This window comes from Kryptolebias marmoratus, linkage group LG22 (assembly GCF_001649575.2).
Source record: "Kryptolebias marmoratus isolate JLee-2015 linkage group LG22, ASM164957v2, whole genome shotgun sequence".
Classification (NCBI taxonomy): Eukaryota; Metazoa; Chordata; class Actinopteri; order Cyprinodontiformes; family Rivulidae; genus Kryptolebias; species Kryptolebias marmoratus.
Genome location: NC_051451.1, coordinates 21,827,111 through 21,845,904, shown reverse-complemented (window position 1 = coordinate 21,845,904; position 18,794 = coordinate 21,827,111). Strand labels below are relative to the sequence as shown.

The 18,794-nt window shown below is 36.0% G+C and overlaps 2 protein-coding genes across 4 annotated transcripts; one reads left to right on the top strand and one right to left on the bottom strand.

Annotated features, from left to right (window-relative positions):
- Positions 1-2,442: 2,442 nt before the first annotated feature.
- Positions 2,443-5,600, top strand: LOC112450404. Of its 2 annotated transcripts, XM_037973397.1 has the most exons (8): positions 2,443-2,586; positions 2,767-2,842; positions 2,934-3,079; positions 3,217-3,340; positions 3,470-3,624; positions 3,831-3,954; positions 4,060-4,267; positions 5,345-5,600. In XM_037973397.1, the coding sequence occupies exons 1-8, from the start codon at positions 2,478-2,480 to the stop codon at positions 5,564-5,566; spliced, it is 1,164 nt and encodes a 387-aa protein (XP_037829325.1). In that variant the 5' UTR covers positions 2,443-2,477; the 3' UTR covers positions 5,567-5,600. The 2 variants fall into 2 exon arrangements, with proteins under 2 accessions (XP_037829325.1, XP_037829324.1); XM_037973396.1 differs by having other exon boundaries at positions 3,217-3,624.
- A 418-nt stretch (positions 5,601-6,018) lies between these two features.
- Positions 6,019-13,088, bottom strand: tmem72 (transmembrane protein 72). Of its 2 annotated transcripts, XM_017412896.3 has the most exons (5): positions 12,850-13,088; positions 10,162-10,228; positions 8,188-8,259; positions 7,751-7,890; positions 6,019-7,536 (listed from the first exon to the last, which is right to left on the bottom strand). In XM_017412896.3, the coding sequence occupies exons 1-5, from the start codon at positions 12,923-12,925 to the stop codon at positions 7,112-7,114; spliced, it is 780 nt and encodes a 259-aa protein (XP_017268385.1). In that variant the 5' UTR covers positions 12,926-13,088; the 3' UTR covers positions 6,019-7,111. The 2 variants fall into 2 exon arrangements, with proteins under 2 accessions (XP_017268385.1, XP_037829326.1); XM_037973398.1 differs by lacking the exon at positions 8,188-8,259.
- Positions 13,089-18,794: the final 5,706 nt, after the last annotated feature.

Genomic DNA, 18,794 nt, shown 5'->3' with positions numbered 1-18,794 from the left:
ATCTCATTTATTACCTCATGAATAATGCATGCTGCCGTAACTGCATTAAGGTCTGCACTTTAATCAATGCTGGCTTTGCACAAAAATAAGATATCAGAATTAAAGCCATTCAGTTTTTCAGAATTTGGATCCTTAAAATAAGCATTTTTAATGTATGTTTACCATGGAAAAATTTTAAATTCAGTTAAGTATTTCAACTTATTTATTTCTTAATGTTGTGACAACAAAATGCTTATGGTATTTTAACTTTAGCTGAAATAATTATATCACTGTCAAGTTGAGACAGTCTGTATGAACACATATACACACCTTTTCTTTTGTTTAATTAATAAGGAGCTGAGTTTGAGTGCAGGGCAGCTGTTCAGTCACTGATCATTGGTGCAGTGTCTGAGGCAGTGTCTGGCTCAGCTCACCATCTATCTCCTCCATCTCCCTCTCCACAGGCTCCTCCTTCCCTCTGAACCATATTAGTCTCCTCTCTTTCCACCTCCTCCTCCCCCTGTCTGTCTCTTCAGGTGCTGCTTTCAGCTCCCACCCCAGCATGGCCTGGATAGTCTCTCCTCAAGCCTGTATATGGAAGCATGATGTGCTCTCTGAGCTTAAGGTTAAAACGCAAATAGCAATGATTTGGAGATGTTCACAATTCCAAAAATGTTTTACAACCATTTTTTCTTTATTAAAAAAATCCCTACTTTTATTGGGTCATTATTGCATCATACAAGAATAAAGTTATATTACAAAAAAAAAAAATAATCCAACATACTGATGAATGAAAAAACTTTGCTTTTGTAAATCATCTTCAGGAGTAAATATCACTAAAATATCAATAATATTGATATCAATATTACTGCTTTATCAAAAAAAAATTACTTGCTGACTTGCAATAATCTCTTCTTTTATATAAACTCAACATCAACTCAAAATGACAAAAATATAATTTATTGCAGTTACTGAATTTACCTACATTTTGCTGTAAAGCAAATCATAAAATGTAATTTCTCTTTTCATCTAAAATTCCTGCTAAAAATTAATTTCATCTCTACGGTTTTTATTGTTGCTAAATACATTTTCCATGATTTAGAATGTTTATGTTTGAATTCATGTATGCTGGCACATAATATCTTTAAGGTAAATTATTTTCTGACAGTCTTCTTGAATTTTTGTTAGCAGGTGACAAAGATGGCAGCCTCTAAATATAAGGTTTTCATGAAGACAAAGCTCACCTTAAAGTTTGGTTCAATCATAAACAGACTTAGGAAGGAGAATGCCTGTCTGAAGAAGATTGTTGCTGATCTGTCCTCTAATCATGCAGAGCATAATGAGGATGTGGAGGTAATCACATGACTAAATAAAATGGTCTTGGCTTTTTTTAGTTTTTAGCTCCACTAGACCTTTCGCTTCATGCTGGTATTAAAAACAGCATTGTATATTCATAAAAATAATTTTAAAAAATCTAAACTTTTTCATAGAATTATTATTTAACATCAATGATACATCACTATTGATATTGTTTTTATTTGAGCTGTTATTATTATTATTATTATTATTATTATTATTATTATTATTATTATTATTTAAAAAATTGCTTTGTCTCAGAATGTTTCAGAACCACTATGGTGGACATTTTGAACATCATTCTGTGTGTGTGTGTGTGTGTTTTGTCTTTGCAGTTGACAGGGGATTAATATGCAATGTTTATCTTCAGTTTTTGATACCCTGTTGTATTTTCCTGTTGCATCACAGGACTTCACATCAGACAAGCAGCAGGCAGACGTTGTAGCCTTTCAGAGTCTTCTCAGTGGTGTAAGTGTTTTATTGTTGATACATCTGGTCAGTGTTTTTTTTTTTTTTAATTGCATGTGTTCTTTTGTTGTTGTTGTTTTCTAATTTTACTGGGTCCAGCTGATATGATCGGCCAAGTGTCTGAACTTCACATCATACCCAGCTGTTGTTATTGTTTTGATTTTTCTGGTATAAGCTTGCTTCTTCTTTTTTATCCAATCTGTTAAGGCTGTGGAAATGAATAAGCAGTGGCTAAAGTATGACCAACAAAGAGAGGCCTATGTACAGTCCTGCTCACCATTATTGGCACCCATTAAGTTTAAGTACATATAATAGAATATTTACTGAAGGAAATTCATCAGGTGAAACAACATTTTATTGCTGATAGCTTGTGCTTGATGCAAAACAGCAAATGATCAAAAACATTTAAAAAGATAAACATTATGAGGAAAACAAGGAAAAACATAATTTTTACCATGCCAATGGTATTGACACCCTTTGCTGCAAATCAATATGAAAACCCAATTTGGCTCACCTGCTGCAAATCACACATAAAGATCACTTGTGATGGACTGCCTCCACACATATGACATGAATTAACCAATGAATGATCATGAAGATATTCACTCAGCTATGCAAATCATGAAGGGGTGCCAATAATGGTGAGCAGGACTGTAAGAGCAATTCTGGACCAAATGTCACAGCTGAAGAAGCCGGCATTTTTATTCTCTCAGACCCTCTCTCTGCAAGACAGTGACAGTGAGGAGTCTTCCTCATTGTCCTCATCTTCAGACTCTTCAAACGGTGAGACAGAGGGACACTCATCATAAAACAAAGTTTTTGAAGTAATCATGCTTGTTCAGTCCAAAGAGACAGATAATGTGGCCATGGATCACTTTATTTCAGAATTATAAGTTTCACTATTGTGGTACACACATGTTAAAGACTGTGATATTCATTTTTTATTGCTTTCTTATTTTTTAGAAGTTGAGGTACACATTTCTTTGTATAGAATTCGGGTTGGAATTACTTATTTGGTCCTGATAATTTCACAAAAATGGTATGTATGGCGCAACACACACACATGAATGTATCTATCTGTTCAACATCTCAAAAAGTTGTGGTGCACTGTATGACTATGTGATATCGAGGTATGAACAACTGGAAATGGAGGTGAAGGAACTCATGCAGAAGCTGCAGAGGGAAGGAATGAGAGAAGAAAGTGCTCAAGAAAGCCAAAGTGCACAAGGAGACAATGATAAATCTGAGGATGAAACCACCATTAGTGCATCAAAAGGTAACTGGCAGTCAGAGCAGTTTTGTAATGTAATCAAGATTGTTCTTTAGCAGCCCAGAGTTTTTTTTATGGTTCTCAGTGGTTTTTTTTTTTTCTCTCTTCTTTCTAATTTGTGTTTCTTGCTTTTCTCATTTAAGAGGACAGACTTGGAGAAATGAAGGCACACTTAAAAAAAATCATTCAGGAAGCTGAATACAATCTAAAGATGATGATCTGGCACTTTGTAACTATAGATCCGCAACAGATCAATTCAGATGACCAGTATGTCTGCCACTGCAAATATCTATCATGGATGGATGGATGGATGGATGGATGGATGGATGGATGGATGGATGGCAACACACACAGAAACAAATGCATTTATCTGTTCAACATATCAAAACGTTGCAGTGAGGTGGTTGACGATAAACTACTGCTAATGGAGGACAAGGAGCTCCTGCAGCAGCTGTGTTGTAAAGGACTGAGGGAAGAAAGTACTCAAAAAGACCAAATTGCACAAGGAGACCATGATAATTTCGAGACTGAAACAACCAACAGGTCAACAGGTACCAGACAGTCTGAGCACCATTTTTGAAGTTTTGAAGATTTTTTAAGCAGCCCAAGAGACAGAAAATGTACCTATTTACTGTTTCAATTGTACATGGTACACTCATGTTTAAGACTGATAACACTAAGTCCAATGCTTGTCTGTGGGTTTTGTTCTCTTGTGCAACTTTTCTTTAAATTGGGTCCTTTGCTTTTCTCATTTTAGAAGACAGACAAGGAGAGCTGAGGAAGAACTTTGAAAGACTCTTGCAGGACACTGAAGATGATACTAACACGCTTAGAGAGGAAGCTGAAGTGGCTCAGCGTGAACTGACAAGTTCTATGAACCGGTAAGTCTTCTACACACACACACACCCCAACCAATACACACATGTTGTACAACTATATACGAAAAAGATCAGTTGTGGTGAGCTGTATGACAACATGATGCCTAGGTGCAGTGAACTAACAAGAAGGGTGGAGGAGCTTATGAAGCAGTTGCAAAGTAAAGAAATGAGTGAAGTGAGTGCTGAAGAAGACCGCTGTGCACAAAAGGACCAAAGTGCACAAAAAGGCTGTGATAATGAAGGTGAAGAGCAGCCATTGAGCGAGGAGTCCATTTACCTCCAAGACAAACTGATTGATGAGAACTTTGAGCTGCAGGTAAATCCTCCTTAAACTGTTTTTTAAATGTATTTATGTATTTTTTTATTATTTAAAAGTGATAAAAGTGAAAAATTTTCCATTGGTATCTGTTCCTGCTGCTTATCCAGAATGAGGGTGCACTGGTTGAAATGTTTGTATGTAAATTGATTGTTTTATAGCCATGCATCTATTTTACATAAAAATGTTATCATTTCTTATTTTTAATTTGCCCTATTCATGTTCATTCTGCTTTTTATGGATCATAGCCTGCCAAATAAAGTTAAACTAATGATATTTTATTTTGAGGTATACTGAAACATCACCATGCTGACCAAGGGTAATTTGCAGACTTGACAGTTATGACATGCTCATCTTATGTAATCTATCTCAATTTCACTTTTTTGATCTAGTTTGTTTCTCATCCATCGTTTCTTGTAGATAGAACAGATTATTGGCACTATAAGGAGGATTAACAGTCAACACCTTTCAGTTTTTTTGTTAGATTGTAATGATAGGAACATATCTTACTTATTTCCCATTTTTCTGAAGACAGTTGTCTAATCATTAATGGAAATGTTTTTGATAATTTGTAAAAAGAAAAAAAGCCACCTCTGCTTTTACCTCTGCCATAGGAGGTTATGTTTTTGTTAGTGTTGTTTTCATTTTGTTTGTCTGTTCACAAGGTTTCTTAATTGTGATTCAGATCATAATCCGGATCGGACTATGTTTTAATGACATTACGTCCTTGGTGGAAGTTTGTGCTCTCCAAATGCTTCTAGTTTAGTTATTTGTTAACCTTTAACCTTAAAGAATGAAACGCTCACAATTCTGAGAAACAAAAAGCCTTTGGGACAAAACCAGCAAATGACAAGTATCCTTGTACATATTTGGAACAAAAGTGAAAGCTGCATTGAAATATTGTTTACACATTTACCACATAATTTAAATAAGTGCTAACAACCTTCAACACAAGGTTGAGAAGAGCAGAGCTTCACTTCAAAGTGCAGCTTGTGGGATAAGAATCATAAATTCTCTTTTAAAGTTTTCTTAATTTGATATCAAATCTTGACTAAGTGAGTATCCTGTTTATGTTAGGGAGACCAGCAGGATTTCTTCCCATGTGAAGAGGTGACGACCCCCTTCCAGTCCCTCAGAGACAGCCTGGCAACCTCTGATCCAGACAACATGCAGTATGAAAGATTGCTGGAGTGTCCCGTCTGCCAGATCATGTGTCCATGCAGTCTGTACAGACAACTGGCAGATCACTTAGAGGACTGTATCTTGGATTCACATTTTAATACTATGATGGGAATTTAATCATACTGTCTTAATAAACAGCTGATTTGCTGAAGTTGTGCATTTTTAGTATTTTGTGATTCTACTAAACTTTGACAATTTCAGTTATCAAACATTTGTTCATCAAATATATTTTAGTTAAGAGTGATAAATATTCACAAAGCCACATTTGGATCATTCCTAAAAGGCTTCACACAACAGTCCACAGTAGTGAACTGGAAAACTCAGGACCCCAGGAACTTAGAAATACTTCATTAAGCTTAGCTAGACAATGACTTCAGCTGTGCTTACAGCCAGTGGCTGTTTACTGTCAAAGCTCAATCATTAAAAAGAGAAATGAGCAATGAATACTTCATTTAAATGATCACATCATTTTTTTTTCACTTCTGATATGTCTGCAAAGTATTTCCCTCAGATTTCATTAGGTTGTATCTGGACACTGTGGAGCTGATAAAAAAGGAAGACAACACCTTTTTCCTTTTTGACACACGACTCTGTATGTAGTTTATTTTTAATCCCATACAACAGAACAGTGCCGAAAATTCTCTCTTTTTTATGAGAAAAAAAACAGGTGTTTTTGTAAAGTAGACAAAATAACAGTCAGCTAAAGACAAAACAGTCTTTTAAAGGGGAAACTACAACTACATAAGTGAACAGCACATGTTTATGTGAAGAACTGCCTACAGTTTCATTACAAGCTGCTCATAGTGAATTATGTCCACAATGCCCTCTACAATACTACAAACTGAGTAAAATGTTTGATCCACATTTTGATTTTGCAGAGAAAATACATAATACTTTTACTATTTCTTTAACTGTTTGCTGTCAGGAAAGCAGCTTTTCATTATTGTGTAATATTTCTTAAACATTGAAACTTTAGTGTGTTTTATTGTAGTAATGTGGCTTTAAACTATTCAATAGTTTATTGTAATAGAAATTTATGTGATTATTTACACTTTTGTACAGACCAAAATCAACCTTTAGATTAACTTGGTTTTACTTACATTAAACGTTTTGAATGTTAATGTACATTGTCTTATTTTAAATAAGTAAAATAAGTAAAGAGCTTAAAGTTGCCTGTGTAAGGTTGTACTTTGACTACTGACTTTAAAGAAAACAAGACAAAAAGATCTGATCTAAATAATTTTTTTGGTCAAGTTTTAATCTGAACTTAGCCTCTCAGAGAGGGAGGCCCAACTTCAGTGTGCAGAAAGTCAAATACGCTTGCTGACAGATGTATTGTTTGTTGCTTCTAAAAATATGACAGTGTTTGAGATATGAAAACTAATAATGGTTTCTGATTAGTGCAATTTCAGCTTTTGGTAACCACCAGGACCATGGAAGGGAATCATTTTGCAGACGGTTCTTTTCCAGACCTTATCTCACTCTAATAAAACAGGAGATGAAACCACAATAACACCAAACATTAAAAAGTTACTCCTTGTCATTTTAACTTCATCTGGATAAAATAATATTCACAGTAAGTTTAAAGTGAGTCTGTATGAACAGATTATGGGTTCCCTCTATTATGTTTCACCTGTAAGGAGCTGAGTGCGGAGAAGCTGTTCAGTCAGTGATCATCGGTGCAGTGTCTGAAGTGGTGTCTGGCTCAGTCTCATCATCTATCTCCTCCATCTCCCTCTCCACAGGCTCCACTCCCCGTTTGAACCATGTTAATTTCCTCTCTTTCCACCTCTTCCTCCTGTCTGAGCCTTCCGGTGATGCTGTCAGTGCCCGGCCTAGCATGGCCTGGATACCCTCTCTTTCTTCAGGACTAAAGCTGTGGACTGTGTCTGAGACTGCGAGCCCCTCTCCCCTCCTTCCTGTCCCCGTTTCAAAGACTGAAAACGTGCTTTGTGAGTTGGATCTGTCTGTCACGCAGATCGTCGTTGGCCCTTGGTTGCTGTTGCTCTCTAGTGGACTTTTGGACTTGGTCTTTTTTTTCTTGCTCAATACAAAGTTAAAAAGGGCTGTCATCAGAAGCATTGACCCTGCAGAGAGAAATATGCTCTGTTTCAATGGTTTTATTCCCCAGCAGAACAATCCAGTAATAACATACAAATTTAATGACGTTTAAGTTTCATGTGCCTACTTCAGTTTTGTGGGCCCAATGCTCTGTTGTTGGAATGGGACACCAATAGTAAGCTTAATAGTGTTTATTTTTAAGAATAATTAATGCTGTAAAGGTTGGCAGTGATATTTTACCTGGAATAATTGCATGCCACACCAACACAGGATGCAGGAAGCAAACCACTGACATGATGGAGTAATACAGGAATTTATGGAAACCTCCAACGTGAGCCATTTTCCCCCACAAGACAAACACCTGCCAGTTTGGAGGACAGCTATAAAAACAAAGACAGGATAAATGAAAATACTTTTCCAGAATATGTTAATTTGTATTGCAAAAATAATGTCTTTTTTAATGTAGTTTCACCTGAGGGACAGAAAGTTACAAGCATTATACATTATGTAGATTTTGAACTGTGATACAGGTTGTAAAAATTTGTTCTAAAACCGTTCAAGGAACAGCTTTACAGCTTTACAGTACTTGTGAAAGACTCAGTCTTTCTGGGATGCTTTCAATTCAGTAAGTTTTGAAAGTGTTCATCCAAACTAGCAAAGAAAGGTTGTGTACTCACGGCAGACACATGGATAAAAAAGCATCCAGGAAGTAGGCTAACTCAAACATCATGATGCCAGCAGAAGACGTTCTGTAGATTGGAGAAATATTTGAGAGACACAGACAGACTCACTAATACAATCAGTTTTTATTCTATATAAACTGCCCCTAAGTAGGTCAGTTTTTGGAGGAAGAACAGTTTCTGTGTGTGTGTGTGCGCAGACAGAATAGTGTCCTTGGAGACATGTTGGCTCTGTGGGAGTTTATCTGTGACACAGAAATATATTGAAAAGTGGAGGAGGGCTGCTCTCATTTCTGCACTTTGTACCTCCCATCATCTTTTTACAGAGCCCTCTAAGAGGCATGCTGGAAAAAAAATGATTGCATTCCCTCGCAATAGTATTGTGTTCCCTCTCAAAAACCTTTCATACTCATACAGGTGAACCTGTAAATGAGGCCATCAACACATCACTGTAACTGTGGAAAACCAAAGTAAAAAGAGAGATCGAAGGAGAGAGAGAAACAGTCACTATGACTGGCTATAATTACTAAATAATTACTTGTGTCATAAAGCTCCCTTTCAGAAATTGTAAAGCTGTGAGGCAACAATATTAACTTCCTGCCTCACAACTGTGTTCTCCAAGACTCCTTTCAGTTCAGTTAATTGTTGGCTGGTTCTTGCAAAAGCTTATCACAACATTCACGGCACTTCTCAAGGTTTTCTGTATACTCTTACATTTTTGTTTTAGCTGTGCACTATAAATTAATACAGAACTAGAAACATTGTTCTGCAAAAAACTGAATGCTGCAAGCTGAAAGCTGTTGGTTGAAGCTGCTTAAGAAGTTGAAGCTTTCACAAATGTAAACAGGTAAAAGCTAAACCTCTAAGCATCCAAGGTATTATTAAAAGGTCAGACAGTAGAAGCTAGACATGCCAAAAATACCCTAAAGGTGGCAGAGTTGGACTAGAAATGGGAAAACAGAAGCTCTTTATTGATTTGTATTGTAACAAAATTGTTAAAGCTGAGGATAGAAAACACAGAAAACAAATCACTGTAGGGTGCAGCTATGAAGCATGGACACAATAACGAGAAACAGAATCTCAGTACTGTGCATGCCTTCAGCTAGCCCACAATAAAACACATATCATAAACACTGTTTTTATTAGAATCGAACATACTACATACAATTAAATGCAGCTTCAGAAACAGACTTGATGACACAGTATACTGGAGGAGAAACATTTATTTATGGGTATCATCAAATTGACCTTGAGTTCAAACATAATACACATGAAATTGAAATGTGGGGAGGAAGTGATACACTTAGACATGTAATATATAGATAATGCATTCAAACCAAGTATATATACATAATCATTCATGCGTCTATATTGTTATATTTAAAAATAAATGTTTTATTAAGTACAACAACATGGACAAATGAAAGGATTTATATTAAACTGGCTGCCAATCCACACATTAAACAAATAACATAAAATGAAGGTGGTGCATCGGTTCTTTATGACGGTGCGGTATTGGCTCCACTATTTCAGAGCCCAAGGTACCTTTAATAGTATTGAAAGGTAACACAAAGGGTTTTTGCGAGGGCACACAAAACATTGTGAGGGCATAATAATATTTATTTCCAACATATTCCTTGTATCTCTTTCCCCCCATTCATCTCCCTGCAAGTGTTTTTTCTATGTAGCAGATTATAAAAGCAGCCAGAATAACGGCTTTACAGTACAAAATACAAAATAGAGAAGTACTAAGAAGCAAGCCAAGTAGAGCTAAGTAGAAGGCCGAGCCCGTGTAAAAGGGCCACAACTGTTTCCTAAAAGCTCACAGACCACATAATTCTTTGTTCGGGCTATTTGTAGAACAAAAATACTATTTCCCCCCCTACCTCAAGTATGTCAGACTCAGGCTTTGAAGATTTAAGTTCTGGCAATATTGGAAGCCACAACATGGCTCTTGATCTAAATACTTACAGTAGGTAGATGCCAAGGCTGTTGAATTCTCCCTGCTGTACTGTCTCCACTCCCACAGCACACAGCACTGAAAAATAGGAAGAAAAACGTTTTTTTTTTTCTTCATTGTTGCAGCAGATTCTGTCCACCAGGTGTCAGACTTTCTTCAGGATTTTTTCATTTGCTTGAGGCTGGATTGTATTTTAGTGTAAACATATCAAAGTTAGATAAATATTTTTAATATTTCCACTGTGGTGGAACTTGACATTGTTTTGTACTGTATTTTATTTTCTTTTTGTCTTTTATTATGTGCATTTGTCATATCGCTTTACTGTGCTGCATTTCTCCAGGATTTGATCTTTTTGCTTATGTAACATAAAGTTGATCTTTTCTGCACGATTTATCAACTAATTTAAGTTCTGACCGAAAGCTGTTTTTTCTTCCCACTGAAACTAAATACAACTCACTTTAAATGGCTAAAATAAAGTCAAGTTAAAGTCATACATCACACAGAGAGATGGTGATGACATAAAAAAGAACATTACTAAAATACATTAGAGCACAAGTCATATTTAGCATTTTTATGATACAAGTTCTGAGCACAAAAAAACAAACAAACAGAATAACTCAAAACTGACCATTTCACGAGACTTAAGTCTGAGAACCTAATCAGCTTGTTTGAGCTGTGGACTTCTTTGGGAAATGCCAGGTGGTATGAGTTTCAAAACTTAAAAACATCTCAGACTCCTAAAATCTCGTCCCACCATTTAACAGCAATGTTTTCCATGCATTGAGTACACACAAAAAAGTCAGACGAAAGAGATGCCTTATACTCTGCTTTGTTTGTACCAAAGTATTTGAAGAAATTTGGAGTTTTCCTTGAATGAAAGAGGTCAAACTGACTGGAGAACCAGAAAGGAAGACAAAATTTTTTTTCAAAACTATGGGTTGTTGAATTGATAAAGACTCAAATTAAAAGCACAATTTAACAGCAAAAGATTTTATGAAAGATATGCACTGTTTTGTTTTTTTCTGTGCTGCAGCAGTGGTGCATACAGTACATGACCTTCACAGAAGAGAAAAAACGGAGGAAAACCACTTCTGTGTCTTTACCACAAAGCCCAGCGTCTGGAGTTTCTACATTATGATCTAAACAAACTTGATCCATTTCTGAAACAATTTTTGTAGATTGGTGAATTTAAAACAGAAGATTTTAACCGCAATGAGCAAAGATATGTTTGCAGAAAAAGATTCTGAGTTTTATGAAAAGAGCTCTTTAAACCTGTATGAAGGTCAGCGTCAGAGGCAACATTTTACTGAAAATTTTAGAGGCAAACATCAAATCCGGTGCAAAAATAAGAATAAAAAAAGGATCCATCAGAAAAATCTCAAAAATGTACAACTAAAACCTCATGGGGTTAAAAGCTAAAAGACGCTGCAGTCCTTTGACTTAAAATCACGAGAACACAGTGGCTAGTTGTCAAACATAGTAGTAAGTGAATGTTGGCCCTCAAGTCTCATAAAACTTATTTTGCAGGAAGGGAAAAGAAAATTGCAGTGAGGTTCTTAACTGGCAACAACAAAAAAACTGTTTACAAGCTGTGATACTTGCCAAAAGTGTTAGTAATAAGTTTATTGACCATACAGGTGCTCAAAAGGTTTCTCTAGACTTTATTTTCCAAGAAAAAATCTTGGAAAATCGACTAAAAAACATTGTTACTTTTTTTGCATTATTTTGAAATCAGGTCATTTGTCAATGGAGTGTTCAGTTCATGTCACGGAGTGCTGCAAGATTTGGAAGCCACTTTACCCACACCTCCTATAACTTCAAAATTGGACCCAAAAAGTATCTTTAAACTCAAAAAGAAGTTTTAACCTGTCTTTTCCCTGTTAGATAAGCTAGGCTTTGCAGTGATCACTGTTGAACACATGGAAGTAATTTCTTTTGGCTGCAGCTCACCAGAAACTCAGAGATACAATCTCCACTGGAGGGAAAACAAGAAGGATGTGGATTAATGGTTTTTAGTAGTTTTGAGAGTGTGAGAGGAATTAACATTTCATAGAGCTCTGCTGAAAATTAACATATATGTGCTGCCTACACAGATGTTTATACCAGACACACACAGAGGCAAACAGCCTAACCCGGACATGTAGATATGCCAACAGGCTGACAGTCAAACAAGCACACACATACACACATATCATAAACATACATAAATACACACAAACACAACACACAGTGCTTTTGTGGGTGTAAATGTATACCAGCTTGTTCAGTTAAGCCTAATAACCCAGCTGGATACAGAGACTAAGTGCTGGTATGATGTCAGGCACATGTCTCTAAGTTAATGCTCAGTGTCTGCAGCTGTTTAAATTTAGCAATGAGGGTTCCATACTTTTGAGAAAGCCAGCAACCGGAGAGCTTTTTCCTCCATGTAGATTTAATGTGCTGTGCGTAATCAGCCCCTAAGAGCCTGAACAAAGCAGAGGAGGAAGGACAAGGATAGCTGTCCTATCACGTACGCTTTTAAAAGCGCTATAAATCAGCAACAAGGTGGTTTATAGAGTTCTGAAGGTCATGAATTCAGTTGGTCTGTGTCAAAACCTGATATTTTAACATATTTATTCAGTAAAATTCTGTAAAATACAATTTATACATGGAATACACTGTATATCAGCAGAGACCGAACAGGTCACATTTCATCTTACCTATGGCTGTAGAAACCCCAAGGATCCTGCATGTGCTCTCAACTAAAATCCACCACATGCTCTCTGAGTTCCCCATGATGTCAGATATTTTCCTCCTTCACTTTGGAAAAGTGTGACTCTATTTGGAATCTAATAGTTTCTAAAGTAGCATCCTAGATGGTTAGCTGGCAGATAGTTGGATGGATGGCAACAGCAAAAGTCATGCAATCCATCAGTGCCATGATGTGGAGCCTCTTGGACTGGACAAGTTTACCTCAAGAAGGGTTGTGACTTGCTGCTACTGTTGCTCCAGTAACTGCTAATCACTCACACACACGTACAAACACACAATGCCGCTTTCACTTAGTTAAGCTTTTTACTTTTGTAGACCAAGGTGAAAGTGTTTGGCTCAGGGTCACTTGTTGCAGCTGTAACATTTGTCATTAAAGCTGGTTAAAAATTATCTATCGAGACTTAATATAAAACTAAACTACCCACATGAAGCAATCAGTGACCTGAACATTTTCCATTCTCTCTCTTTTTTAACATCCAGTTTCACATTATTCTGAAGTGGTTAATTTTAATCAAGAGACAAACACCTTGTTTTTCAAGTTTCCAAGTTCACTTCATTGTATGGAGATCAGTTTCAGCAAGACTGAGCGTTGACGACATACAGCTTCAACCTGCGTCAGCATGCACAAAGCTACTTCTGCAGGTCTGCAAAAATTATAAACAAAACCCACCTAGTATGCAATTCACGTTGATGCACCAATGAATCTGTGCACATCAAGAATATGAAACGGTACAGTGGATGTGGGATAAAACAACACTTAAACAGACTCCCTTTGACACTGTTACACATGAATAAATACAAGCCTTTATAATCGGCCGACTTAGGTTGGCTGAGGTGTAAGCTTGTTCAGACACAGCAGAAAGCTTTTGAAATGAGAACTTACTGTTGCAAAGTTCACAAACACGTGCACGTACACACAAAGATTCGCAGACTCCTGGAAGGGGCCGAAGTAAACCGTATAAATCTCTTTAAGTCCCTAACAAAGATACGTTTGTGTTGTTGTACCAGTTTCACTAATTTCTGGCTTAGCATCCAGGTTATTTGTAACATTTACTGCTCTGTGTTACTGTGTATAAACTGTGTGACCATGACTAACAAATATGTAAAATCAAATTTAATACAATAATGGATGAAAAATTTTGTAATTCATATTTTATTTTATTTTTTTGCCTTTCCTTTGTTCCAAATGAAATAGATTAACATTTTTTTTAGTTTTTTTATTATAAAAGATTATACTTACATTCATATTTTGCTGTACTAGATCTCCACAAAATTTAGTAACTGTATTCTTGTGACACCAGCAGGTTGTTTTAACATTTATTTAAATTAAAAGAGCTTGATAAATATATCTACAGCTATGTTTGAGTTGTCTAATGTTCTATTTCTCATATAATGTGCTTCCTTAAATGGTGATAAACATAAATTGTGCAATCTTTTGGGTTTCCATGTCCTGTTCAAGGACAGGAAATTTCTTTTAAAAACATGTTTTATATCCTTATGTATATCTTACAAGTTTTTTTTAAATACTTGAAACTAGCATAGCAATTTAGAAGCAAACTATTTAAAATAACAGATAAAAGAAACACAAAATCTTGAATAGTAATTTTGAATAGATCCCATGCACGTTCAGACTGCATTGCGAGGTGATTGCAACGCATAAAGACAAGCTAGGAATGCTACCCAAGTAGTGGCTTCTGGCCTGTTTATTCTGTGAGTTTATTAAGCATGTTATGCCTTTCTAATTAGTAAAAAACTATAAGAATGGTTAAGAATGTTACTGTGTATTGTATGAGAATCTTTGATGACTTTTGAAAGAAGGAGCCAAAATACTTGTCTTTTAACGTGAAACAATATAGAATTAATCCCTGGTGCCTGACCCCAGCCCCTCCACACACATGCAACCCGCCCCCCAAACACACACACACAAATGCACACACTCTCCCACCTCCCTCCTGAAATAAATGCAGAGTCTTTGATTGTGAGTTTATATTGCAATTATCAGGATATGCCAGAGGGCGAAACAGCTTTAAGTAATTGTGAGATTGCCATCTTGTGAGATTGTAAATCTAATGTTACAGTTTAAATACGTTCCCATGTTTTCATTTGGTCTGTGCAACGACACAGACACATCTCAACACTCAGCATCGGTGACCACCTGACCTCACTACCTCCTCTCAAATGTTCACTCGCCTGTTCACACGTCCTCTCAGCTTGTAATCACCTCCACATTATGCCTCCTCACCCTCCTCATCATCATCTGGGCTTTGCAACATTCTCAGCTTTTCTACACTGCGTCTAATGACTACTAGAGATTAAATACTCTCTCAGCCCTCTCCCTCTTTTTCTCCCCAACCAGTCTCTCTCAGTCCAGCGTGGGTGTCTGGTATTTATCAGAACCACTGAAAACAGCTCTAATCTTAATTGCACCAGTACCCAGTTTCACTGTTTTGCTCAGACAATAACTTAAAATCCTCTTCCTACATGCTGTTTTATCTGAAGATCAAAGATGCACAGGTGATCTATTAAATACCTAAATATTTATTTTAAATGGGAAGAATTCATCTCTGCTGGACACAATAGGATTGTCACACAAAACATACAGGATATTATTTTGGAATTCCAGTGCTAACATTTTTTTCTAGAAATACAAACATGGGGAGTCACCTAGTAGTTGAGAACTACTGGAAAATTTGTAGCTCACAAGTGACTTGATGGTCACTGACCAGAAAGGTTAAAAATAAACTGGGGAAGATGTTTTGTTTTCTTCTTTTACTTTCTCAAATATGATTAATAAGATGACAAAGGTCAACGTCATATCTCACAGAAAGATGAGGTGCAGACATGGGAAGCAGCAGGAAATATGTGGTTGTTAAACAGAAACAAATCATTAAGGAAGCTTTAGAATGGCAGAAAGGACAAGTCGTGTCTTTCTGTTTGGTGATTTAACATAAACTAAAGTTATACAAATCATTATCAAGTGGTAATATGTATTGTGTTCAGCTCCTCACAGTTTACAGTAAGAATTATTATGTCAGCACAAAGCTGTATAAATAAATTTTTTGGTGTGATCCCATTTCCAAGTTTCTGACTTAAATTGACTGGGAGTTAACTGCACATTTAAAATACTTTGTAGAATTTTATTAAATCATGTTTTTGTCAATTTGTGCAAAAGTAGAAGCAATCACTAAATACATTCAGGAAAACAGATAATACTATAAAAGAGTCATAATTTGACGCTAACCAGCCAACTTAATTTAATTTTGCTTTTTTTTTACTTGCTAGTAGGACATCTATGGGACAAAAGATGGCCTACAAAGGGGCATTTAATGGCATCAACAGACCATCACAACTGTACAACTGTGACCTCCCCAAACTGCAAGGAAAACAAGACAGTACACGCAAAAAGCCTCTTTAATTTTCCCAAATACTTTGTTATAACTTTGTTTGTATCTGCATTGAACAGCATACTATGATAAGCCATGACAGTATTTTCCCTTCATCTTGTCCATAATTTGTTTAATCCTTGATGCAAAGATTAACCATCTTTATATTTTTCATCATTCAGAATGGACTAATTACCAGGGACAATGCACCTCTTTTGTTTGTGACAAATTCCATCAGACAAGCTGTCTAGATAAGCAAAGATTTTCTAGACGGTGAAAGAGAAGATGACAAAAGAGCCCCTGTCAGACTAGTTTACTGTTTTTTTTTTAAAAAACCTGTCCGTCATCTTGAGCACTTACAGGGCAGCAGGATCTGTACACACTGTGTTGCAAGAGCAAGGTTAAGGAATGTGGTATAAGGGGGTAACCTCTTCTGAAGTCTAGGCTCAGAAGAGGAGCACACAATTGGATTCACATGCTGACAATAACCAGAGAAGAGAACACAATTTTTTTGACCTTTGTGCAGAATTGTTCTAATAATTCACATTATTTTTTGTTTCTGTGAGAAAAAAACTTTTTCTACCCATGAGTCCTTACTTTGTAATTGAACGCAGAATCTTTAAAGATCAAGAATTTGCCCTGAAACCAAAAGGTTGTAGCACAAACCCATTGTTCCTGTCAGACTCATGGTAACCTTGCATGGTCCAATTGGTCCAGGTTGGCTTCTCCAAACATGCTTGTTTTAGCAATTCAAATTAGACAGAAGGAAGTGAATCTAAAATGATTTCAGGGCATGAATAAAATATTCAGCAAAAGCCACAATATATTTTCCTTTGAAACATAAACCATATAGGATAATTTCCACCATGACAAGATCTAAAATGGTGTGGTATTTCGTAGCAAACTGGAAAAAAAAATGAACAGGTCAACATTTCTATATTGATGCCCAAACTTCAGTTCTGAAAAGCTGCACTTCATTTTATTCTTGTTTCAGCTGGAAGAAAAAAAGAAGAAAAACAAAAGACAATTTTTTTTCACTATAATAGAATCTTTTGCAGGATTCTGCCCCTAGTGTAAAATGAAAAGATATCCACCACAACAACCAAAGAGCTTTTAGAGAAGTGAGAAGAGATGAGTGGAAGAAAGAGAGGTCCAAATCAGCAATGTTGAACACTCTGTTGAGTGCAATAGAATAATCACACGAGAAGCTTTTTTATTTTTTAATAAAATCCTGTTGTGTATCATTGTGCATTGTGCATGCAAGATCACAGAGCTAACCTGAAACATTCTGTTCACATAACATAAAGAGTCTGTTTGGAGTTTTAATAATAAAAAAAACCCACCAACTTCATTGTTTATTTGGGAACTGTAAACGCTGCTCAGACAGGCTACCTCTGCCAAATGAGATAAATTTGGTGAAAATTTTTAGGAAGAAGTTATACAAAGGTAGCAAAATTCATCTCCTGTAGCCAAATATGTTGTGTAAGTGGCTTTAAGTGCATCGTGTTTATTTATTTTTTCTTTTCTTTTCTACCCATTTATTTTGGAGACATGTAGAAATAAATCATTTACAGACACATATGACAGCTATATTAATGTAGAAGTCAAAACACTGCAACAAATGTGATTCTTTTCAGTTTTAAACTCACTAAACTAACCTTTCACACAAGCACTCTGGTGCTGAAATTGTCTATATATTCTCCAGAGTAGCTGCACATGCACACATTGCATCAGAAATACTGGATTTTGAGCAGACTTTTGCCACCTATAGCTTCTTTGTACAGATCCAAGAAGATGTTTGATTGATCCTAAGTTTGAACACAGCAGATTACAGTTCAGAGGATTTGTTTTCCACTCTTTTGTTGATGTTGCAGAGACATATACACGTAGAATAAATATCACATTTAAAAAAAAACAGTTTGATTACAGATGAGTTTGAGGCCTTGTTTTCTGTGTGTTAGAAACAAAATACTTAAGTTTACATGACTTACGTTTTTGTAATGTTCTGTGCCAAACTATGTTGTATATTGTATGTCTTGTACATGTGTGAAAGAGGAAATGCATTTAATATGTAGATCTGATAATGCACATGTTGTTTATGGCTTCAAATATGCCATTCTTACATTAGTTCTGCCAGCCAAACACGCTCTTCCAAACCTTTGGTCAGTTTAGAACCAGTTAATCTTTCATGCATAAATCTTACACACTGATACAAGCACATGAAGTTGACTTGCATCCAGTATTACTGCACAGAAAGATATGGAAAAATAAAATAGTAGAAAAACCCCCACAATGTTTCCAGAAAAAAAAAAAGCCCAGATATACAGGTGCTGGTCATAAAATTAGAATATCATGAAAAAGTAAGTTGATTTCAGTAATTCCATTTAAAAAGTGAAACTTGTATATTATATTCATACATTACATACAAACTCATATATTTCAAATGTTTATTTCGTTTAATTTTGATGATTACAAATGACAACAAATGAAAATCTCAAATTCATCATATC